General features: G+C 45.0%; 1 protein-coding gene across 5 annotated transcripts in view; it reads left to right on the top strand.

Annotated features, from left to right (window-relative positions):
* The window catches only part of LOC119373389 ((Lyso)-N-acylphosphatidylethanolamine lipase), a 77347-nt gene that overhangs the window by 16542 nt on the left and 40066 nt on the right, over positions 1-20739 (top strand). For 2 of the 5 annotated variants that reach the window (XM_049419853.1, XM_049419856.1), the window contains exon 2: positions 15688-15741. The exons of 1 other annotated variant lie outside the window; for it this stretch is intronic. In XM_049419853.1, the coding sequence (XP_049275810.1) occupies positions 15720-15741 (22 nt within the window). In that variant the 5' untranslated portion in view covers positions 15688-15719. Of the gene's footprint in view, positions 1-15366; positions 15575-15687; positions 15742-20739 lie in introns of those variants that run through there. 2 more of the 5 variants (XM_037643419.2, XM_037643426.2) reach the window with 2 other exon arrangements.

Raw genomic sequence — 20739 nt, forward strand, 5'->3', positions numbered from 1 at the left:
CATTCATAATCATCATCGTCATGTTTGTGAGACACAAACGTAGTCCTAAAATTCCGCAAGGTTAAGCGATTGCTCCGCCGCTTTTACCGATACAGCAACATGCTCCTGGTGTGGACCTTCTCGATAATCTGGACGATTCACACAATGCAGGATAATGACCGGGATGGTGTAACTATTCTACTACAGGGCTATCACTTTTTGGACTTGTCAGTGGTTCAAGCAGTGTCTCGCCTTTACGGTATCGGTGCTACTTACACGTTGGTCGGCTGGCCCTGAACGACTGATGGCGAGAAACGAATAAAATCGAACACAAAGAGCTCTGACATCATGACCCAAGGTTACCTGCTTTGGCACCTCCTAAAAAGATACAGAGACGGCACTGCTCTCTGGTTTTGCATGTCGCCCAAAAGCTTACAAAAAAAAAAAAAAAAAAAACAATCATACACACACGAGTACCGCACTGGTAACTGATCAATTTTTACCGTGCCTGCGCTCCAGTGACGCCAATTTGATCCTAGCGGCGGTTTTGTGCCAAGTTTTGTTTTTCTTCGCCAAAGGGAGAAAATGAGGTCGAGAATGAGGAGGCAGTTTGACGACGACGGCCTAACGGAATGCAAGGACGGAGGTAAACAACAAACCCTGTTTACAGAGGTTTCAAGTGCTGTCTATAAGTGCTGAAAAGGAGAGAGAAATGAAAATGGGGGAGAATCACCTGCTCTTCTACGAAAATTCACCAGTACGTGTCATGCGTTAAAAGCGAAAACAAGTTCACGTTAGCGCATAGAGCGCGAATATGGTCCTTTTGCATCGCCAAACTCGGGCTATCGCTAAATTGTCTGTCACAGCAGGTCGAAAGCACGCAAGCGCCATAGTTTGTTTGCGTCGAAAGCCGTTTCAGGCTCTACAAAACGTATACTCAGTTTTCCTCCCAAGGCTGAAGTTAATGGATAAGATGTTTACTAAAGTCGCATATTCACGCGCTAAGATGAGCAAAAAAAAAAAAATCAGCCCTATCTGATCGCATCCTTGCACGTTTAAGTACACAGCTCCTCCTACAAAATACTATGCGTGAGTGCAATATGTGCGTCATCGTGTTTTTTTGCCCGGTTTTTGTTTCTTTTGACAAGAACACCTTTTCGCTCGCTGCGAGACGTCTGTCTCTTGCATCTTGCAGGACCTGCTTATTACTCCCCTACAGCCTGACGTTAAAAATAGCAGTACTTTGTTCATATAGCTAACGGAAAATGTGGCTGAGTGCTAACCACTATGAAGCATAATGAGAATTTCTCCTGTGCTATCTGCAACCACTTCTCGCTATAGTATTAGTGGCTGCCCTGTCGAGTAACAATACTTAGAAGTACTTGTGCAAATCTAAATCAGCGCTAACTTCTTTTGGCAGTCACACATTCTGTGTGTTCGTAACGCTAATGGCAGGCTATGTTAGTCTGCGTTAATTCTGTGGCTACTTTGTTTCTCGTAAGCTACCCCCGTATCCCTTTGACACGCTATGTACACAATTGTGTACACCACTTATTTTTGTTAGTTGTATCGACTAGTGGCTAAAGAAGAGCCAGATACATTGAGCTTTGGATGAATTGAACCACTTGCATAATAACTTTGTCTTCATTTAACTTAACTTTGCAGGGTACTGTTGCATACGATTACTTTGCTGAAGGCGCTACCACGTTTGACGAGTCATTCGACGTGCCGCTTCCCGCGAGCCATGTCTAAAGTATAATTTTTCTTTGCTCAAACTTGACATTATCGAAAACGAATTTACACTATATTTCTAGCATGTGATTTGATTCTATTTATGAAAAAACAAGGCATGAATGACTTCAGAATAAATAGGTACTTAATTACAATTTAATTGGGAACAATTACTATAACACACATAAATTAGCGTATTATGAGATTACTTTTGTTGCATTAGAATATCGAGTGCCTTGAAATGACGTTGTATGGATCTGACGCATTTGCAGGTGGCGTCTGAAAGGTGTATACATAACTTTCTGTTCGTTCCAAACTAAAATACGCATTTGCTGCATGGTATCCAAACACTCAACCCTCTCACAGTCACTTTGAAACCCTGCGAATTCGCGACGCATGTTTAACGTTCTTGGAGCTTCCCCGTCTATACCAACGCATCATCTATGAATTCAGCGTTAAATCTTTCGTATCCGTATTCATGCAGATAGATAGCAAATTTGTGCTCGTTTTGTTAGGTTTGCCGTGATACACAACTATGCGGAGGAAGTTTATGATCTTTTATATATGCGACCTGATACTACAAATTGTAGGGATAAAGTGCCTCTTAGTCGTCGCACAAATCAAAGGTTTTGCTCCGTCGTTCTTCGAACATGCAACGACTCAGCCAGTCTCTCAATTTCCATGGCCTCAACTGGAGACTTAGGATGTGTTTTAGGAATGCGCTTGAAGAATACACAGGGCGTCCCAACTATCACGCAGCATCATTAAAAAAAAAGAGGAACGGCGTTACGCGAAGCAAACAAAAAAAACATATTGCTCCCAGGGGACTAAAGTAGCCACAACTAATTTTTTTCGTTAATGAGGTTTAATTAATTAGTAATAATTGTATCGCTAACTCGACAAGTACTCATGCAATTGTCAAAATGTCAATGACACATGTGTAGGCATGTTCAAATGACACCTGCACTATTTTCAACAACGTACTTACGGCGTGCTCATTTCTTCCGGCTGATAAGGAAAGCCCGCGAAATATGAAAAATAACGCGTGAGTACGCTCCCATCCGCTAAAGAAAGCAGCGCGCTCAAATAAGCTTCCTGCAAGCAACCGCTTTGCCTATTGTCCGTTGCCAGAGACAGCGTTTCGCACTTTGGCAAGGTTACAGGTCGGGCGCCAACAAGCGTCACAATCTGGTAGCGGTTCATTCCACTCGATTGTACGCCGCTATCATTATCCAGATCTCACGGCCGACTGTTCTCATTGATAACGCGGCAGGAGCGCTGTTCTGATTACGGCCTGACTCTGTAAGACCAATACGACGCGTTTCTTCGGCCGGGGATTGGCAGATTAGGGCGATCCATACATTTTTTTCCTTTATACTGGCTACCTCACAGTGAGCCTGTGAGGGCGCAGCTTTCTGATGCGCGCAACGTTCTAGTCACGTGTCACTTTTCAGATTTCCCGGGCCTTCTTTATCAACCGAAAAAAAAGAAATGTACGCGCAATTAATACGTTGTTGAAAATAGCGCAGTTAGATGTCATTTGAACATGCCTACATGTGCCTCATTGACATTTTGATAATTTGATGAGTACTTGTCGAGTTACAAATATAATTCTGATTAATTAATTAAACCTCGTTTATGATAACAATAGTAGTGGTGGCTGCTTCAGTGTACTAGGAACAATATGAAGCAGGTTTGCTTTGCGTAACGCCGTTCCTCTTTTTAAAATCGTGCTGCGTGATAGTTTGGACGCCCAGTATATATGTCTTAATTTTGTACTTTTCAGCAAACATTTGAGTTCCGAACCTCCTGCCACCTGTGTAATGACGCATCAGCTTTGAGGTGTCGACGAAACAAAATAATAAGTACAAATGGACATCAATGGGAAATATGAGCGCCACCAACTTGGAGGCCTAGGATTAAAATGGTAACTGATAGTGATAACCGCCTTGCATATGGCCTGGTTTGCTGTGAACATGCAGCTGTGCTAATTTGCTGCGTCATCAATTTTGCTAAGGCAGTTCGTGCTCACTCATGACGAAGCGCTGAGCTACGTTTCGAAGCAAACACAAACTGTATATCTTTCTTTGTTTCCTTGATCATTCTTAGCAATTTTTTTTGAGTTTTTCAACTTTAACACTGTTTTGCAATCACGTCTACAGTAAATTTTTGTGTCTGTCGGTGTGTCGGTTTTTGTTCTCATTTTTTTTTCGATGTACCCTCCTTACTCACAGCTCTCCATAGGGCCTGTAAGGTATTTTGAAATAAATAAATAAATAAATAAATAAATAAATAAATAAATAAATAAATAAATAAATAAATAAATAAATAAATAAATAAATAAATCGAGATGACCATAAGATGCGTGTTACTTAATATACAATCTCACGATGTAAGAAATTGTCTTTCAATTGGCCATTATCTCTTTGCAGACGAATCGCCCCAAATAATTGTGACCATGCGGCAGAAAAAAATTGAGTCGTTTGAGTGGATGGCAGCTGCCCCTGTGTTGGTCCACAATCTGCTCATAGCTAGAAAAAAAATAAGGAAAGAAAGAAGATAACCAGGGACATGTCAGTGGAAATAAGGATAAAAGAAATCGTCGGAGGATGTCGACGCAGAAGGACAGCCGTCAGAGAGGAAACAATGACCCGCACAAACGGATTTGATTATTGAACAATGGGCGTACATAAAATACAAATGGCGACGGTGCATGCACCCTGGTTTCGGTGTCTCCCTGTCTCGCGGCGTCAGGCACCGCGGGTTGCTGGCATGTCTCAATCAGCGGTAAACAATATTCAACCCGAGCATTTATCTTGTCAGGCACAATTTACCCCGGAGAAAAAGCAGCCGCTTTCGTCTGGGGTTTCATGCATTCCGTTCTTTCGGCGCAGAAGGTGCGGCCATGCCATGCTCTGAGTAACGTCAGCGGGAGAAAACAGAGAGAGAGAGAGAGAGAGAGAGAGAGAGAGAGACGCTCTAAGCTAAAGCTAGTAGCCTTTTTCATGAGGCATATTCAGATACCATGCAGGCGGTCAAAGTCAGTTTGGTTTCTGTTGCTATCTTCTTAAGGCTTCTAGTGGCTCTGTACTTTATAGCTTCCCAACAACGAGATGAACCCTTTATGTGCATAAACATTAAATACAATATAATAAAATAGACAACGAAATAACCAATCTGGTTGTTAACTAATTTAAATGATCTTCTGAACGCCATGTTTACAGAAAGGAAAATAAAGCGTCTAAGACCGCAAGCGATGCATTAAGACTTGCTTTTAGAGCGCAGCTCCTCGATGCCCGTTCCTAGTTTGAGCGTCGTGGTCCCTCGTTGTCCCTCGCCGTAACCGAGAGAACGAACACAGCTAAAGATCTCTTGGCTCGGGCACCTCGAGCCGCGCGACGCTCCTCTTCTTTTGCTGATGCCGGCTGGACGACTGTGGGATGTTCGCCTCCGAAGCAGAAAATAAAGAAGAAAATGAACGAAATGCGAATAATAAATAAACAAATAAATAACGGAATAAAGATGTTAAAATAATAAAGATCCGACAGATCCCGCTCATTGTGGGGATCAGTCAGGCACTAGCAGACTACGCCGGATTTTTCGCTTGAGCCAAGCGTTACGAGGTGGTTCGACGTCTTCGTTTAAATTGAGTAGTTGTGCGCATATCATGTGCTTACGACCATGAGCTGCCCTTTACACTCCGAGTACACTGGCGTGTGAAGGGTAGCTCATGGTCTGATGTAGCGTCGGAGACGTCAGTTTCATCGCCGCGAAGCGCACGCTACGGGGCGATGTGCATATCTTACGTAGCTTGAGGAGTCATCCATATGTAATGTTTGTTACGTAGATATAAAAGCGGATAGCCGACACTGCCACCCCGATTGGCGTTGTCCTGACATGACGTTTGTATAGGGTCTTTTTCTGAAAGAGTCTGAAGCACTGGCGTGGCTTGGCGGTAGAATACTTGACTGTCATGCAGAATGCCTGGGTTTCCATACCGGCTCGAACCGTGATTTTGATTCTTTGCTTCGTCCGAATATTTTATTAACCCCCCGACAAAACCGTCGACCCAGGCCCCGCATTTTCTATGAGATGGGCCCCTTCACACTGTCGGGTTTCGATTGTCAAACTCTGGGTCGATATAGACCATGGGCCGCGGTTTGTGAGTATGCGCCGCAGGTGACTGGCCTGCGGCACATATTTGCCTCAATATAACGTCAAGTGAAAACACGCGCCGAGTTGCGCTCACATTTCGCATTAGGGAGTATCGTAACTGTCCGTATTTTTTTTTTTTTTCAGGGAGGCAACAGGCCTTGCGCTATTTCGCACTCTACAGCGCTCACGTTTCATTGTTGCGGTATTCCAGCAAAAGTAGCTGTATGGCTGGCGTGGTGTAATTGGGGTCTGTTTCATTGGCCTGTCGATTTAGCCGCATAAAGAAAGAAAGAAAGAAAGAAAGAAAGAAAGAAAGAAAGAAAGAAAGAAAGAAAGAAAGAAAGAAAGAAAGAAAGAAAGAAAGAAAGAATGAAAGAAAGAATGAAAGAAAGAATGAAAGAATGAAAGAAATAAAGAAAGAAAGAAAGAAAGAAAGGAAGGAAGGAAGAAATAAAGAAAGAAAATAAAGGAAATTAAGGAAAGAAGGAAAGAAAGTTACTGGACTGCAATTTTCCGCTTCAGCTTTGCCGCAGATATTGAGGGAATTGGCTGTTCGTGCACGCATCTGTGGTTACCATTAAGTTTGCGCTTAGCCTGATACTGGCAATAAAACGAAACCTACAGAGTAGGTCCGACAGCTTATTCGTGATATCTTTCATCGATTCGTGACTTTACGTACCTCTCGGTGAATATTTTTGGCGAAATGTTGCTCATTACACTTGTAGAGAAGGAAAAAGTCGGGGTTACAGTTGTTTATATTGGTTGGTGGCAGGATCGGGGGAATCCCCTGCTGCAGACCTCGCAGTCAAGGTGGACGCGTGAACTATTATGCATGTATGGATGATGGGTCACCAGCACTTGGGCGTTACTGTATGTCGCCTCCCTCCCAACGACTGACGCAAGTGATTTCTTCTTTCATATGTTTGCTTGCTGATCGAGAGAGGAATAGCTATGTATAAGGGAAAAATAAAAGTAACGTTAGGCACGTCCATATCGACTTCATCGGTTGTGCGACGGTGCAGTGCCCGCGTGATCGCCGAAATAATCGCCGTGTTTTCTCTTTGCAGTGATACACCGGAGAGTGAGAGTTATGCGTAGCTCGGGAATCCGCAATGCAAAACGCCTAAATTACTTTACGCCTAAACGCCTAAACTTTACTTTGCGCGGGTGGTGATAGGTTTTTCCACGCGGTGGTCAACGTCAACGTCAGTGAAGCTGAGCACAGCTTAAAGTTATTTGAGATATTCAATAACGTCACTAGAGAGAAAGACCTTCGTTAACGGATTCTGGAGATGTTTGCTTGGTATAAAACCCGTCCTACTAGTCCAGATCGCAAGAGTGTTACATGAGGCGACCAAATTATACATATTACGCATACATCATTATGCAAAAGCAAACACTGTAAAGCGTAACTATAAGATGCCTGGTCATGTTCAGTGTTCGCGAGAAATCCGCGAGAAAGCTGAGCGCTTTCGCCCCTACAAACATTGCTCCAAGGTCCAAGTACACGCTGCCGCTTAAAGGGTCTGCCAAGTAAGTTTAAAGCAGGTATCATAACAGCTCTTGAGGCCTTAAGGCGCACACATGCGCGAAACACGATAGAAGTCATCGCAAAGGAAACACTATGTGTTTCCTTTGCGTTATAGCCTCCGAGTTCAAGCCATACGGCGAAGCCTTACAAGGTCGTTCGGCATGTGAGTCATACTTAGTTTCAGTATTGTGATTGGTGTTGCGCTGTCGGGGCCTTCGCGTCACATCAGACAGCAAGCTCAGAGTGCACGGGGCAGCACTCCCGAGTACTGACACGCATATTTTAGACGAAGCTGTGGAGGCCAGGGCCCATATTTACAAAAGGTCACACTGTGGCTGTTGGTAACAGCATTTTTCAGCCAGTCCTTATGCTGCAGCGAATGCGGTCAGCTTATGGCGAAGAGCACTTACAAACGTTAGGGTTTCTGTATTCAGCGCCATGGTCCGTGTTCAGAAAACACATCTTGCGTAAGTGCTTAATGAGATTGACTACCACGTCTGCTTTATCCACTGATGTAGCCAGGGGGGGGGGCTTCAACTCTCCCTCCCCCCCCCCCCCCCGAACAAAAATTTCTGGCTACGCTGCTGCCTTTACCATCGCAACAGCTTTCATGAGGGACGAGTGCCTTAGATACGGAAATGTGGCTTGGCCGCAACTGCCAGACCGCGCGCGGACTGCAGAAATGTCGATGACACGTGGTGGAAAAAGAAAGCGTCGATTTTACAAAAATTGCAAATGTCGGTAGCGACATATGTTCAGGGGCGCCGACTGCTGTGCGTAACAGAACCGCTTAGCAAATCCATTCAACCTGTCTGTTTAAATCTGCGGTATTCATCAAAGAAGCAATTGCGACGTCATACAGCCATTACAAATGCAATGGCAGCGCTTTCGTCTGGTGCTTGTACGCATTGGCGGATAGCAACCACGGTGCTTTAGCCTGGAGCCTGAGGACATATAAAATATGATACTGCAGATGAGCCACTTAGGTACATTAGAATTAGCAGGAAAGTACAATAAACTGTCGCAAGCAGGCTGAATCGAGCGACTTCGAGAAAACTCATCTCTGGCATTCACCACCATTCTTGATTATTACTCGTGCGATCAATGTGACTGTTAGTTTCTAAGTTCTCCTACCCCCTCCCCAATTTTTTGTTTGCTGCCAATAAAAAACAGTGTAGAAATGCCTGCATAGTATGCAAAAATGCATATTTATTTAATAGAGAGGCAAGTCCGCCGTGGTAACTTAGTGGATGACGTGTGCATGCTTAGCATGAGATCACGGCTTCGATGCAACCCACGCATCTTGTGTGAGCAAAATGCAAAAACTCTCGTGTATCGGGTGCTCGTCAAGGAAGCCCATCTGGTCAAAATTAAACCAGAGTCCCCCACCACGGCGTGCCTCATAATCAGGGCTGGGCAAAGATACTTTGAAATTGTATCGCGATACGATACAGGATACTCGGGCAAGAAGTACAGGCGCTCTCAGAATAATTCGGAACGCCGGACACGCAGCAGCGCGCCGGCGGAGTATGCGCGCAGAAAAGTAGTACTATGGTCTGCGCGTGCGTGGTCTCCCTAGCAAGCAAACGTTGCTCCGTATTGCACCTAGATTCGCGTTGTGTTGCTACAAAACGGTACCCTGTGTGTCCCTTAGCGTTTTGATAAAGGGCGCTAGGTGGGTGGTGTCTGTGAGAGCCGCGTGTGCGCATGCACGCGCGTTTTAGCAGAGCCGTCGTGCGTGTTCGTGCGCTTGGATGACACTTTCATTTTCCTACTTTGCTTCATATTTATTATTTGATCTGATTATTTCCGGTAGGCGACTGTGACTAGCGCTCGCAAAGGACGGTGGTTTCATCTGATGCAACCGTGAACATATCGGTGGCCAGATTGATAAGGAGATACGAATATATTTGGAACACGGTGTAAGAATATTCAGGTGTTGACACTGCGGGCGCCTAAGCGGCCAGAAAAGTTTCGGTCGTCGGTCCGTTGAGCGCTGCGCCATCTAATGGCTTGAGGCGGAGAGCGCCCGCGAGTAGCCAAATCACGGTGGTGCTGCGTCATCGCCGCCGCGCTCGTCTTGTGATAATGCTAAAAGAGCACCTAGCGCTACCCTTTTGGTGCAAGACAACGCTAGTCTAGATGCACTAGGGAGCGAAACCTGCTCGCTAGGGAGGCCGCGCATGCGCACACCGTGCGTGCATTTATCCGCCGGTGCGCTCCGCCGGCGAGCGGCTGCATGCTCGGCGTTCCGAATTATTCTGGGAGCGCCTGTACTTGAGATACAGATACAAGATACTCGCAGAATAATTGTATCCGATACGATACTTCCCAATTGTATCTTAAGATACTTCGATACATTTGCAAATTTGCTGTTATATATCTATATAATGAAGCAGCAAAGGCCTATGTAGAAATGTGTTTACTTGAAAATTTCTTAACTGCTACCAGCTTTGTTTAATTTTAACAAAATACCTGTTTGTATCACAAGATACAAACTTTCTTGCTCAAGACGTATTAGTTTCATTTCTAAACGACTTATTGGGATTTCTTTGGCTGCTTAACATGACAGCTCTTTAACTGCTGCGCTGTTAGTTGTTTTTGCTTGACACTTCTGTAGTTTATTGGTGTCGCTGCTCTACTTGGCGACCAGCTAGCTGGTTACCATCTACTTGCAAGTGCCTTCGCACGATGGCGCAAATACCGCTGTGCAGTCTTACCTTGTCCACAAGCGTATTGTTTTTGTAATACCGCATCCACCGACAGGTGTACAGCAGCAACCAACGTTGGTAGCGGTATTGTTTGTGACGCATCGTGTAAAGACGATGAACTACATAGTCGGCGCTCACAATTAATTGAAGACATAAAACTGCAGTGATTTTTCATATTTTACTTATCTGCTGGCGTAAAACGTTCGTTAGGAACATATTCACTAACGTGCAATCTTTTACCATTTGTTCTCCGAAAGAACCCGAGCCGCTATGAAACGTCTGAGACGTATTCTAGCGTCACAAAACGCCGCAGGTTATCACTGCTATTCACACTATTGCGACTTCGAGCTCTGCTTACCTGCGGATTTGTAAAAATAAAAATACTTTAAGGTGACCTAAAAAATGAAAACGAATATATTTAAGTCAAATAGCAAGGTGGTTCCGTATTACACAATCAAAGTGAATAAGAATACAGGGTGTTTCACGTAAGTAGAACCCAATATTAAAAAAACAAGTGGCTAACCGCCGCTGAATGAAACCAAAGGTATTTGGTTTGCCGTCATGTGGCACTCGTTATGGTATGTTTTGTACTAAGCTTAACCGGTTAATTAAATAAGGTCAATTATCCGACATTTTTAATATTCACTTTAGGGCCAACTGCGCTTCGACACATCGTAGAGCGAATTTAAAAACGACCGATCCAATTTTTTTTTGGTAGCGTACATGCTGCGTGGTGAATTTTTTCGGGCTTTTAGAGAAAGCCCGCGAAATATGAAATAAAACCACGTTCGCAGACAGTTAAAAAATCAGAATAAAGCAGAGAACGTATTTTAGCAGCAAGTTACAAAAGACATATTACAATAAACAGATGGACGAAAAACTATGCAGAGGACTAGGTTGTGTATGGGATGCAAACGGAAGACAGCAAAGAAAGCACTTGTGCTAACAATCAAGTTATCATTAAAAGAACTTTTCGAATAATTTAGCAGGAAGAACAAAGACACAGTACGTCAAAATATTTCGTGTTACAAATGCTTCTTCTATTGCATCTAACGTCAGCACCGATAGTGGGACGGTTGTTAGAATCTCGTTTGCATGTAAGTCAATCTCATCGTACTATGTAAGTCAAGCTTGCATCCACAAGATCTTTCAAATCGCTGATGTGTGAAAGGCGCGAGACCCAAAGGAGCCCCATTTTTGCATTCTTGAGACATTGCAACGAAGCATCGCGCAAGACAAACTTCGATAGCGACAGTATAGCGGCATCAGAATTTGTGCGAAAGACGCCGCACGCATTGGAGTACGCAGCAGAGTGCAGGGTCTATGAACAAGTGTCATGACATCAACACAACTAAAAAGAAACAAAACATCTAGAAAAAAAAGTATAGGCTGCGCGTAGACGTTCGCACGCTTGTTTTTGTCGCGATGGCTCGAGCGCCATCACGTGACTCTGCTCCACCAATAGGGACGCTTAAACATCATCGCCTGTGCTCGCTGGAGCGCTCTGGCGGAAATGTTACAGTCGTTAGTTTTAGAATGTTACAGTCGTTAGTTTTATTCAGGTGGCTTAGTGGCAGCAATATCATCTTGAGAACCGGAATTCCGGTCGACGTTTATTGTTTCGCACGGTGGTGTTTCTATAGCAGTATCTTGTATCTTAAGATACACGATACATTATTGAATGTATCGGAAATACAGATACAGATACTCGTTTTGCAAGACGTATCGCGATACAGATACAAGATACCCAAAGATTATCTAAGATAGTATAGAAGATACGTGTATCTTCGATACTGCCCAGCACTGCTCATAACCATACCTTTGTTTTGGTGCGCCATCTAATGGCTTGAGGCGGAGAGCGCCCGCGAGTAGCCGAATCACGGTGGTGCTGCGTCATCGCCGCCGCTCTCGCCGTTCCCTCTCCTGTTGCTCTCTCGATTTCGCCCCTCGACGCCGCTTGGCGGATGCACATTATCCAGCAAAATGGCACAGAAAAATGCACGTTATCAGCAGCATGCCCGTTGCTATGAAAACGACTGCCCCGCTTTTCGTAGCGCCCTCTGCAAGTCATCCGATAAGAACCCGAAGATTATCTGGACGCGCGCGGATTGCCGTTTCCCATGCGTTGGGGGAAGAGTGTCATCACCTGAGTATATTCTTACACCGTGCTTAGAGCTAAGAACGAAGGTCTCCAGAAAACATGAATGTGAAATAACCACACGAAATGTTTTGTCGTATGTGCATGCGCGATTGCTTACAAGATAACGTTTACATGTGAGCGTTGTTACATTGGCCAGACTGGTCGATGTAGTAATGATCACATACGGGAGTACGCGTAATAGCTCAAGGAGCCATTTTTGAATAACTATGGTAGCTCAAGGTAACGGGACACAAGAAGCACACGGAGACACACACACAGCGCTACACTTCCAACGAATGGTTTATTTTTGGGCACCGCGTCGTTCTTATACACTTTTTTTTGGCACACAGCTTTTTCATATCGCGCACGGAAACAGAATTCATTTATCGCACCTTTCAGCTCATGCGCAGGTATTGTAGCTCCTTTCTTGAGAGCGCAATCGACGGATTGCTGACACATGCACTACCAGCCCTATCTATCCATTCAGCTTCTACAATTAGGCGTGTTAGTTCACGCCCACTCCTGCCTAAGACGGCGGTATCTTGAAAGCATGGATAACATTTGCATTTCTTGCAGTGCAGGGACAGGATTCCTGTCCCTGCTTGCAAGGAATGCAATCCTGTCCCTGCACTGCAAGAAATGCAAATATTATCCATGCTTACAAGATACCGCCATCTTAGGTATGAGTGGGCGTGAACTAACATGCCTAATTGTAGAAGCTGAATGGATAGATAGGGCTGGTAGTGCATGTGTCAGCAATCCATCGATTGCGCTCTCAAGAAAGGAGCTACAATACCCGCGCATGAGCTGAAAGGTGCGATAAATGAGTTTTGTTTCCGTGCGCGATATGAAAAAGCTGTGTGCCAAAAAAGTGTAAAAGAGCCACGTGCTGCCCAAAAATAAACCATTTGTTGGGAGTGTAGCGCTGTGTGTGTGTCTCCGTGTTCTTCTTGTGTCCCGTTACCTTGAGCTACATTAGTTATTCAAAAATGCCGTACCAACAAGTCCACCTTGCAACTTTACTCAAGGAGCCAGTTGCAAGTCATTTCAGTAGGGTGGAAAACTGGGCAAGTTTTTAGGTTTTTTTTTTGTCATTCTGTCCATCAGGTATCCCAATAATTTTGCTGACCATTGTGAACAGGGTACGCTGGCGAAGGTTTCGAAAGACTAAAACAGTTTGAGAACCCTTGGCCTAGAGTGTTAAACCGCAATATGCTGCCACACGTCCCGCGCATGCTGCTTTAAAGGAAACAGCGTCATCCGCAATCATTAGTGTGAAGATTGCGCCGTGTAGCTTATTCGTGCTAGCCCGTTTATGCAGTTACGCTGAGGAGACTGTACACTGTGGGACCAAGCCAGCACACAGCTCAAGGCCTGTCTCTAATTGCAGCCCCTGCTAAGACTACTGTGGTACCAGTGGTGCTTAACGTTCTCCGGATGCATAAAGGATCGTACAAGGGAACACACGCGTACTCGCTCAAGGGCTTAGTTCCCCTACAGTGGGCTGGACGCGGTGATTATTGGATTAGCGTGCCCTCTATCTGTACAACAGTTGAATACGATATATGTTGAAACTGTGACAGCCTACCGTGATGTGGGTTGAGATTGTTTTTTGTCGATGTTGTTTTAAGTTCGTTTGTGTCGTGTGCAAATCGCAATAAACAGTGGTTTTTAGTCAGCGCTCTGTCTGTCGTCATCACTTCGTCCGGTCTTCTCAGCTGTCCGATGCCGTTCTAATAATGCACCAAACTGCCAAATCCAGCACACTCCTGCTGATTCCATTCTTTCCGCACGCTATGACTCATAAATGCCTATTCACCGCAGCGGTCACAGGCTGCGGTGTTGGCCATTTATATACGAGGACCGCGTAGGAACCTTGGGGCCAAAATGCATTGCCATGGTCATGATATGGGTTGTTGCAATTCCACTCGTTTTATTGACGCCTGAGAAAAATAAAAGAAATAAGGAAGTACTAGAAAAATGCAACAGACACATTCACGAAATGTTTAAATGGATATCTCTTGTTTCAAAATCTAATACTCTTGTCTCTACGCTGTAAACGGCCTTCACAAGAGTGGATACTTTCAAGTATCTACAACTCGCGCCCTTTTACCCTTCGAAATTAATCCTTTTACTCTGAGGAACACCCCAAGCGATGCTGTAGCTACCAAATTACCATAATTACACTCTTGCCAGCATAATATTTTAATGGTCGTAGTTACGAAATTTTGCCCTTAAGCGCAGCGATGGCACATCTTCTCAGAAGGCGCAGTGCGAAAACGCTTATATGTAGAGATCTTGGCTCACGGTACACTCAGTCGATAAATATGACTGACTACTTACGGGCGCTTCTAAGGGCCCAGGTTCGGCTTTGTGATGCTAAGTACTGAAAAGTCATTAAATAAATAAAACTACCAATCCAGCCTGTAACGTGCAAGGATTCCCTTGTTGAAATTGTATCCAGCAGCCGGCAGTCAGGGGTTGCTGATCGGGGCTTCTGCGCAATTTCTCCAACAGATGATGTCATCCTTACCGGCTCCATTGATTCTGGTGATTGGGTGATGTTACACAACGTACATAAATAGCTTGCATTGGTGTTACCAAGGGCACTGTTTGTAAAAAAAAAAAAAGCACGGATCTTCTTCGCGCTGTAAAGGACATCGGGCTGTTGTAGACTTATCACCTTTATATCTTACCGCGGATTTAAGCGGTTTGCTATCTTTCGTAGCATCTGAATACGTATGCTTTATCTGCCACGATACATCGGGGCATTACGTGCACCGCGTGCAAGTCTTCTGAATGTGTGTGTGTGTGTGCTCATATACGACGGGAAGCCAATGCCAGCGAAGAACACGCAGGAAGAAGCGTCGTTGTTCGCCTCTCTAGTATCGAAGTGTTCTTGAGTTTCGGGTACTTCGACAGCGCGCGCTATGCGCTCAGTGACAAAGCTGTGTATACTGTTGCCGGCGGCAGGGGAGCAGGTGCCTCCCGTCTGACCAGCCTGCTGACCTTTCCGGCAAGCGAGTCCTCGCCTGGTAGCTGCGCGCGCTGTACGTCATGTTTTAACCTTGGAGACTGCAAGGCCCGCGGCGTGTACTACGAGGAAAGCGCGGCGGCGCTGCCATCTGGGCACGTGCCGTTGCCCAATGGGCCGAGGAGACAGCTGCCGCCTCTGGTTTGTTTGCGTGCCGGTGTTGTGCGGATGCGAGTGCTCAATGGATGTTGTTCGGCGTGGGTGACGCATCGTATCGTTGACGCCGGCGGCTCGCCCCCTCCGTCAAATGGTCATTGCTGTCCGATGACTTATATTAATGGCTCTGCATCTCGGTTCGTACTCTCGTTTTCGCTCTGTGTGATGTGTCGCTGCTATGTCGCTACTATATCTGTGCGCTGAACCTGCACCGCCGCTTGCCTGTAAAACGTCCGCTATCTCTGTGCAGGAATTCGCTTCATCCGCTTGGGGAAACAAACAATGGAATCGAGGCTGTGCTCAGGTATACAATGCATCACCGAACAACTCTCTATCTCTTTCGTTCCATTGATAGGCATGGTAAATATTGGGGATATTCCCCAGGTTCTCTCAAACTGACTTTAGGGGTGTTTGTCCTGATTGCTTAAAAATGAGAGTAAATGAAGACAAAGCCGAGAAGGCGACCCATTTGATGAGTAATTCTCATTAGCGGTTCATGTTACGTGCAGAGGTTTTCACGGAGCCACCGTCGCTAATGGTACCTCCGTGGAAACAATAATTTTGGTTGTCGCGGTGCTTTCGTTTGAGAAATGAATTCCGGAACGCTGAAATTGCAGCATGAATCACTTACACTTAAGCGATCGAGATACGATATTTAACCATTACCTATCTGTTGTTGTTATTTATTTGTTCGCCACTTTGGCCGTCATTAAGAGGATTTTGAGCGCGGCGCCAATAACCGTTCTATTGTAGTAGCTTCTTTGACACGTTGCTCGCGGGCTAGACTGTTTTAGGCAAATAGAGCTTGACAGATGAGTCTCCATTAAGTTCAGTTTACTTCTGAAGGTCCTGTTATCTTTATGTGCGATAACATCAGCCTTCCCAGTAAACGGTCCAATTGGTGCGTTAAATGTAAGGTAAATAAATGTGTCACTTTTGTCGTGAGCTAGCACTGTCTCCACAGAAGGGTACATTGAAAGTCTCATGTGCATGCACGCTTACGGGTGTGTATCCAGGATAAGGTCTCTGAACAGACACCTTATGCTGGTGAATAATTTCAGGTTAGCATTTTGCGGGCTTTCGCAATAAAAATGCAGCAGGGACTCGGTTCGTTACTAGCACGAAGCCACAAGGCTTCGTGCTACAAACGGGTGGTTGTCTATTTTCCCTTTCTTAACCCTTCCGCCACCTTGCGGGATTCCGCAGAACTGATTTGCAATTAGCGGACGGTGCCAGGAACTGTCTCCATTTTGTTGCTTACGGTATGTCTCTCATAGCATGCAAAAGAGAAAAATCGTCGTGCATATATCCTTACGGAGTCTCGAAAACAAGCGCATAAATCACACGAGTTCCAATACAAAGCACAGTGCACCTATGTAGTAGCATAGGCAGTGTTCTTCTCGTTATGCGTGTTTTAGTTTCGCTCCTTCGCACTGATTTAATATTTCATTAAGGTTTTATTCACTGTTGTACTGGAATCGCGTCTACTCGGTGTGCACCTTGTATTGCGCAATGTGCTGGGATACTGCATATAACATTGGAATTTGAAATACTTCGCAGGACAATCTTTCATAATTAGGAGTTGGAAACTCCGGATAGACAAGTCAGTCTCAGTATTTAACTACACTTCTCTAGCTCTCGCATATACTCCGCACGTCTCTCTTGCATATATCGTTATAAGTCGCATGTGTGCTTTCTCATAGCCACTACTTTGCCGGCCATTTACTAAACAACGTGAGTTACCATGTAGGTGCATGCAAACTATATAGCTGTTCATGCAACAGGGTGGTCCGCAGTACCTTCAATGTAGCGACAAATGCACAACTCGGCTCAAAAGGAAGGCAATGGTGCAATCATCCTAGCGAGCGGGCTTGTCGTAGATGAACCATGCAGGGGAAGGGTGACGGAACTACGAATGTCCTTGGAAGTCTTGCTCGTGCCCCACTGTCGCAAGCGAAGCGCCTTTCCCTGCGTAACAGGCGCTCATGCCTGAAAACCACTTTCCGGCGATGCTCCGGCTCGTTATTTTTAGGACAAGGTACTTTGAAATCCTTATACAGCGCCGGTATATTGTTATCTTGCATAGAGTCGTGGAGTGCCCTGCCAAGAGACCCCCTCTGCGATTTACCAACTCGCATTTGCACAGCGGGCAGGAAATGCTGGCTCTGGCCTTGAGCTCTGCTTGAAAAACGTTTAGCTCCGCGAGTACAACTTGGTAGACGAACGCAGACGATAGAATAATAGGGGCTAAATTAGGGGCTCCGTTCCTTTATTGTTGGAAACAACACGCATTAAGAGGAGAAGAGTAGACGGCGTCACTTTTAGTTGCAGTTAAATGCAGTTAACAAAAACTGAAGACGATTCATATACGAAGCAGTAACGAACTCAAGGAAAGCGTAGCGCAGGGACGTTCGCAATAAATGCAAGAATTACAGGCGTGATAGTGATCTGTGAATCAGGTTATGCACTGTCAAGGGTGACTTGTTTTACCGTCAGTACACGCAATCACTTCACTACCAGCCCGCAAATTGCGGTTTGTATCTACGAAGTCTGTGACTCGCGCACACGAGTATGTGGTCTAGGATCGCATGGCTCATAGAGGTACACACCACAACAGCTAGTGGCCCGCTCCACAGTGAGGCACTACCGATAACAGCCAACTTACGGGAGTTCATGAACTATTGATTGGGCTTGTCGGGCAAATGCGGTCTCCTGCGCGAGGAAAAAAAATTGCACGGGAAACGGCAGAGACATCATGGGAAGCAGTTGCTATTTAGGTTATGGCATGCTGGAGAGCTTTATTCTCTCAAAAGACGTTAAGGCATCAGACACCTTCAAGGCTTCAGCGAGGAAAAGGAAACATACAAGGACTACCGGCGTTGTGGCGGTGTCAGGAAAGTGGTGTCAGGACGTGGGCTGAAATTATGGCAGTACTCGTGACCTCGTGTGAAAAATGAACGCGATACATGCAGGCTGAACGAGTCCCGTCGCCAAATTCACGACAATTATTCTTTGTGAGAACGCTTCTGTTGGCCCGTGGTCATCGCTGCTGTGTTCGCATTCATGATTGGCTGCTGTTTACCCTTACGCGATCCGAGTATGCGAATTAAGAAACAACAACAACAACAACAACAACAACAACAAACAAGCGAATACATATAAACAAGAAAAGAAAAAGACAAACCAGACAGGCTGAGTCAGTTAAGGAGCAACAAAGAAACAAGTTCATGAACACCGCCGTTGAACTGAGAGGATGTGTATGGGTGCGTATTCCAATTACCTTCTCTATTTGCTATGACGCACTTACGACAACGAACTGTTTCTCAACATCGGCGTTTCTCTTTAACAATTTTACTTCGTCTATAATGTGAAAGGAAAGCAGATTCTGTGCGGTTCTGTGAGCGGAGATCGTATTGCGAGAGAGACAGAGAGAGAGGTAAAAAGGAAAGAGAGTGAGCTCGAGCAGAGGAGATCTACAGTTTGTTATACCTCGAGAAGGGTGAATGAAAGAGAGGGTTCTATGAAGGCGCCACACAGTCATTATGGATATGAGAGTGTCAAACTAAAGAAAAAAGATAGTGCAAAAAGACAATGTGCCGTTCAGTCCGGTTGATTGATTGATTAATTGATTGATTAGTGGGGTTTTGTGGCGCAAGGGCCATGGGTGGCGAAAGAGCGCCATGTCTGTTTTGTTCAATCCGGTGTCTCAGAATACGCAGTAGCGCCTTTATAGCGACTCGCGTTGTGTAGGCTAGTGCCCTCAGCCTACACAACGGCGCGGTCGAAGGCGACGCCATTTGGTACGATAATCAATCAATCAATCAATCAATCAATCAATCAATCAATCAATCAATCAATCAATCAATCAATCAATCAATCAATCAATCAATCAATCAATCAATCAATCAATCAATCAATCAATGATTTATTTAACGTGCCCAGGAACAACCGTAAGGTCTTTGTGCTGGCGCACGCAAAAAAAAAACAATAAAAATAAACAATACAATACAGACAGTTTTCAGAAATAAAAAGAGCAAAAACACGTAGACAAAGAGAAATGAACACAAAAGGGGAGGAGTAAAATAAGACAACACGAGAAATATTGACGGGGCATAAAAAATTAGATTGCATATATACAACTATGTGGAAAGACTGAGAAGGGAAGACTTTGTACACTGTGCCACACTATGATTTTGATCCAGCGACAAAGCACTGGATGAGCTAACCGCCTTGGGCTGTTGTCTGATATCAGTGCTAGAGTCTGAGGCCTTATAAACGGATGAGAAATGCGTGGCAAAACAGTCAGCGACGGCATGCACTTCTACCCCATTTGAGCCCTGTAGTCTGAAGGACTCTCCGCTTTTGCTGGACCGTTTACGTACATACTTCCAAAACTCAGCCGGCCTGTCAGAGGCGCTTTTTTCTAAGAATTCAATATACGAACTATGATCCCGTTTATATAGGCGTTTAGAGAGAGTTCGAAGGAAGCTGAACTCTTTCTTCCACTCGCTGGATGGAGAACATTAAGATTTCCTGTGTGCGTGATCTTTATGCTTCAGTGCACTGATAAGTTCAGATGAGAACCAGTGGGGATATTTACGTTGTTTAGGTCTATATTGGGGAATAAAATTACGCATGCTGCTCAGTACAAGCTCCGTAAACCGATCAACCTGCCCATCAACATTTGGTTTGTCAGTAACCTGTGACCACTCAGCGGTAGACAAGTGATGATAGAGGCCCGTGTAATCACCTCGCTTGAAGGCAAATCTCGGAGATTTGTTTACGTAACTGCTGAAGCTCGTTGTTTCGGCTGATGCGGATAATCTTACGTTAAGTGGTGGGTGGAATTTGTCCGGACGTACAAGAGAGATGTCGGAGCGGGAAACTTCAAGGGGTTGATCGTTTGACACACACAGGTCTAAGACGTTGCCACTGGAATTGACGACTGAGTTATGTTGCAGTAGGGAATGAAACGCCAGAAAGTCCAAGAGCAGGCTGCACTTTTTCTCTATGAAATGATTGTAATGAGAAAAAGTAAGCGTGCTCCAGTCAATTCCAGGTGCATTGAAATCCCCAAGAACAATAATTCTGTGCCCACTATGAGAAGATACCACAAGTTCATGGAAGACATGACATCATGAAACGAGGCAGGGGACATGCTGGGCGGTAAATAGAAACATCCAATCAACAATTTCTCACTGCGCTCAAGGTTGGTTTCTAGCCAAATGGATTCTTCGATAGTTTCTAGGTCTTTCCGTCTAACGGATTTCAGTGAATTGTCAATGGCAATCAGCACGCCACC

The sequence above is a fragment of the Rhipicephalus sanguineus genome, chromosome 1 (assembly GCF_013339695.2).
Source record: "Rhipicephalus sanguineus isolate Rsan-2018 chromosome 1, BIME_Rsan_1.4, whole genome shotgun sequence".
Taxonomy (NCBI): Eukaryota; Metazoa; Arthropoda; class Arachnida; order Ixodida; family Ixodidae; genus Rhipicephalus; species Rhipicephalus sanguineus.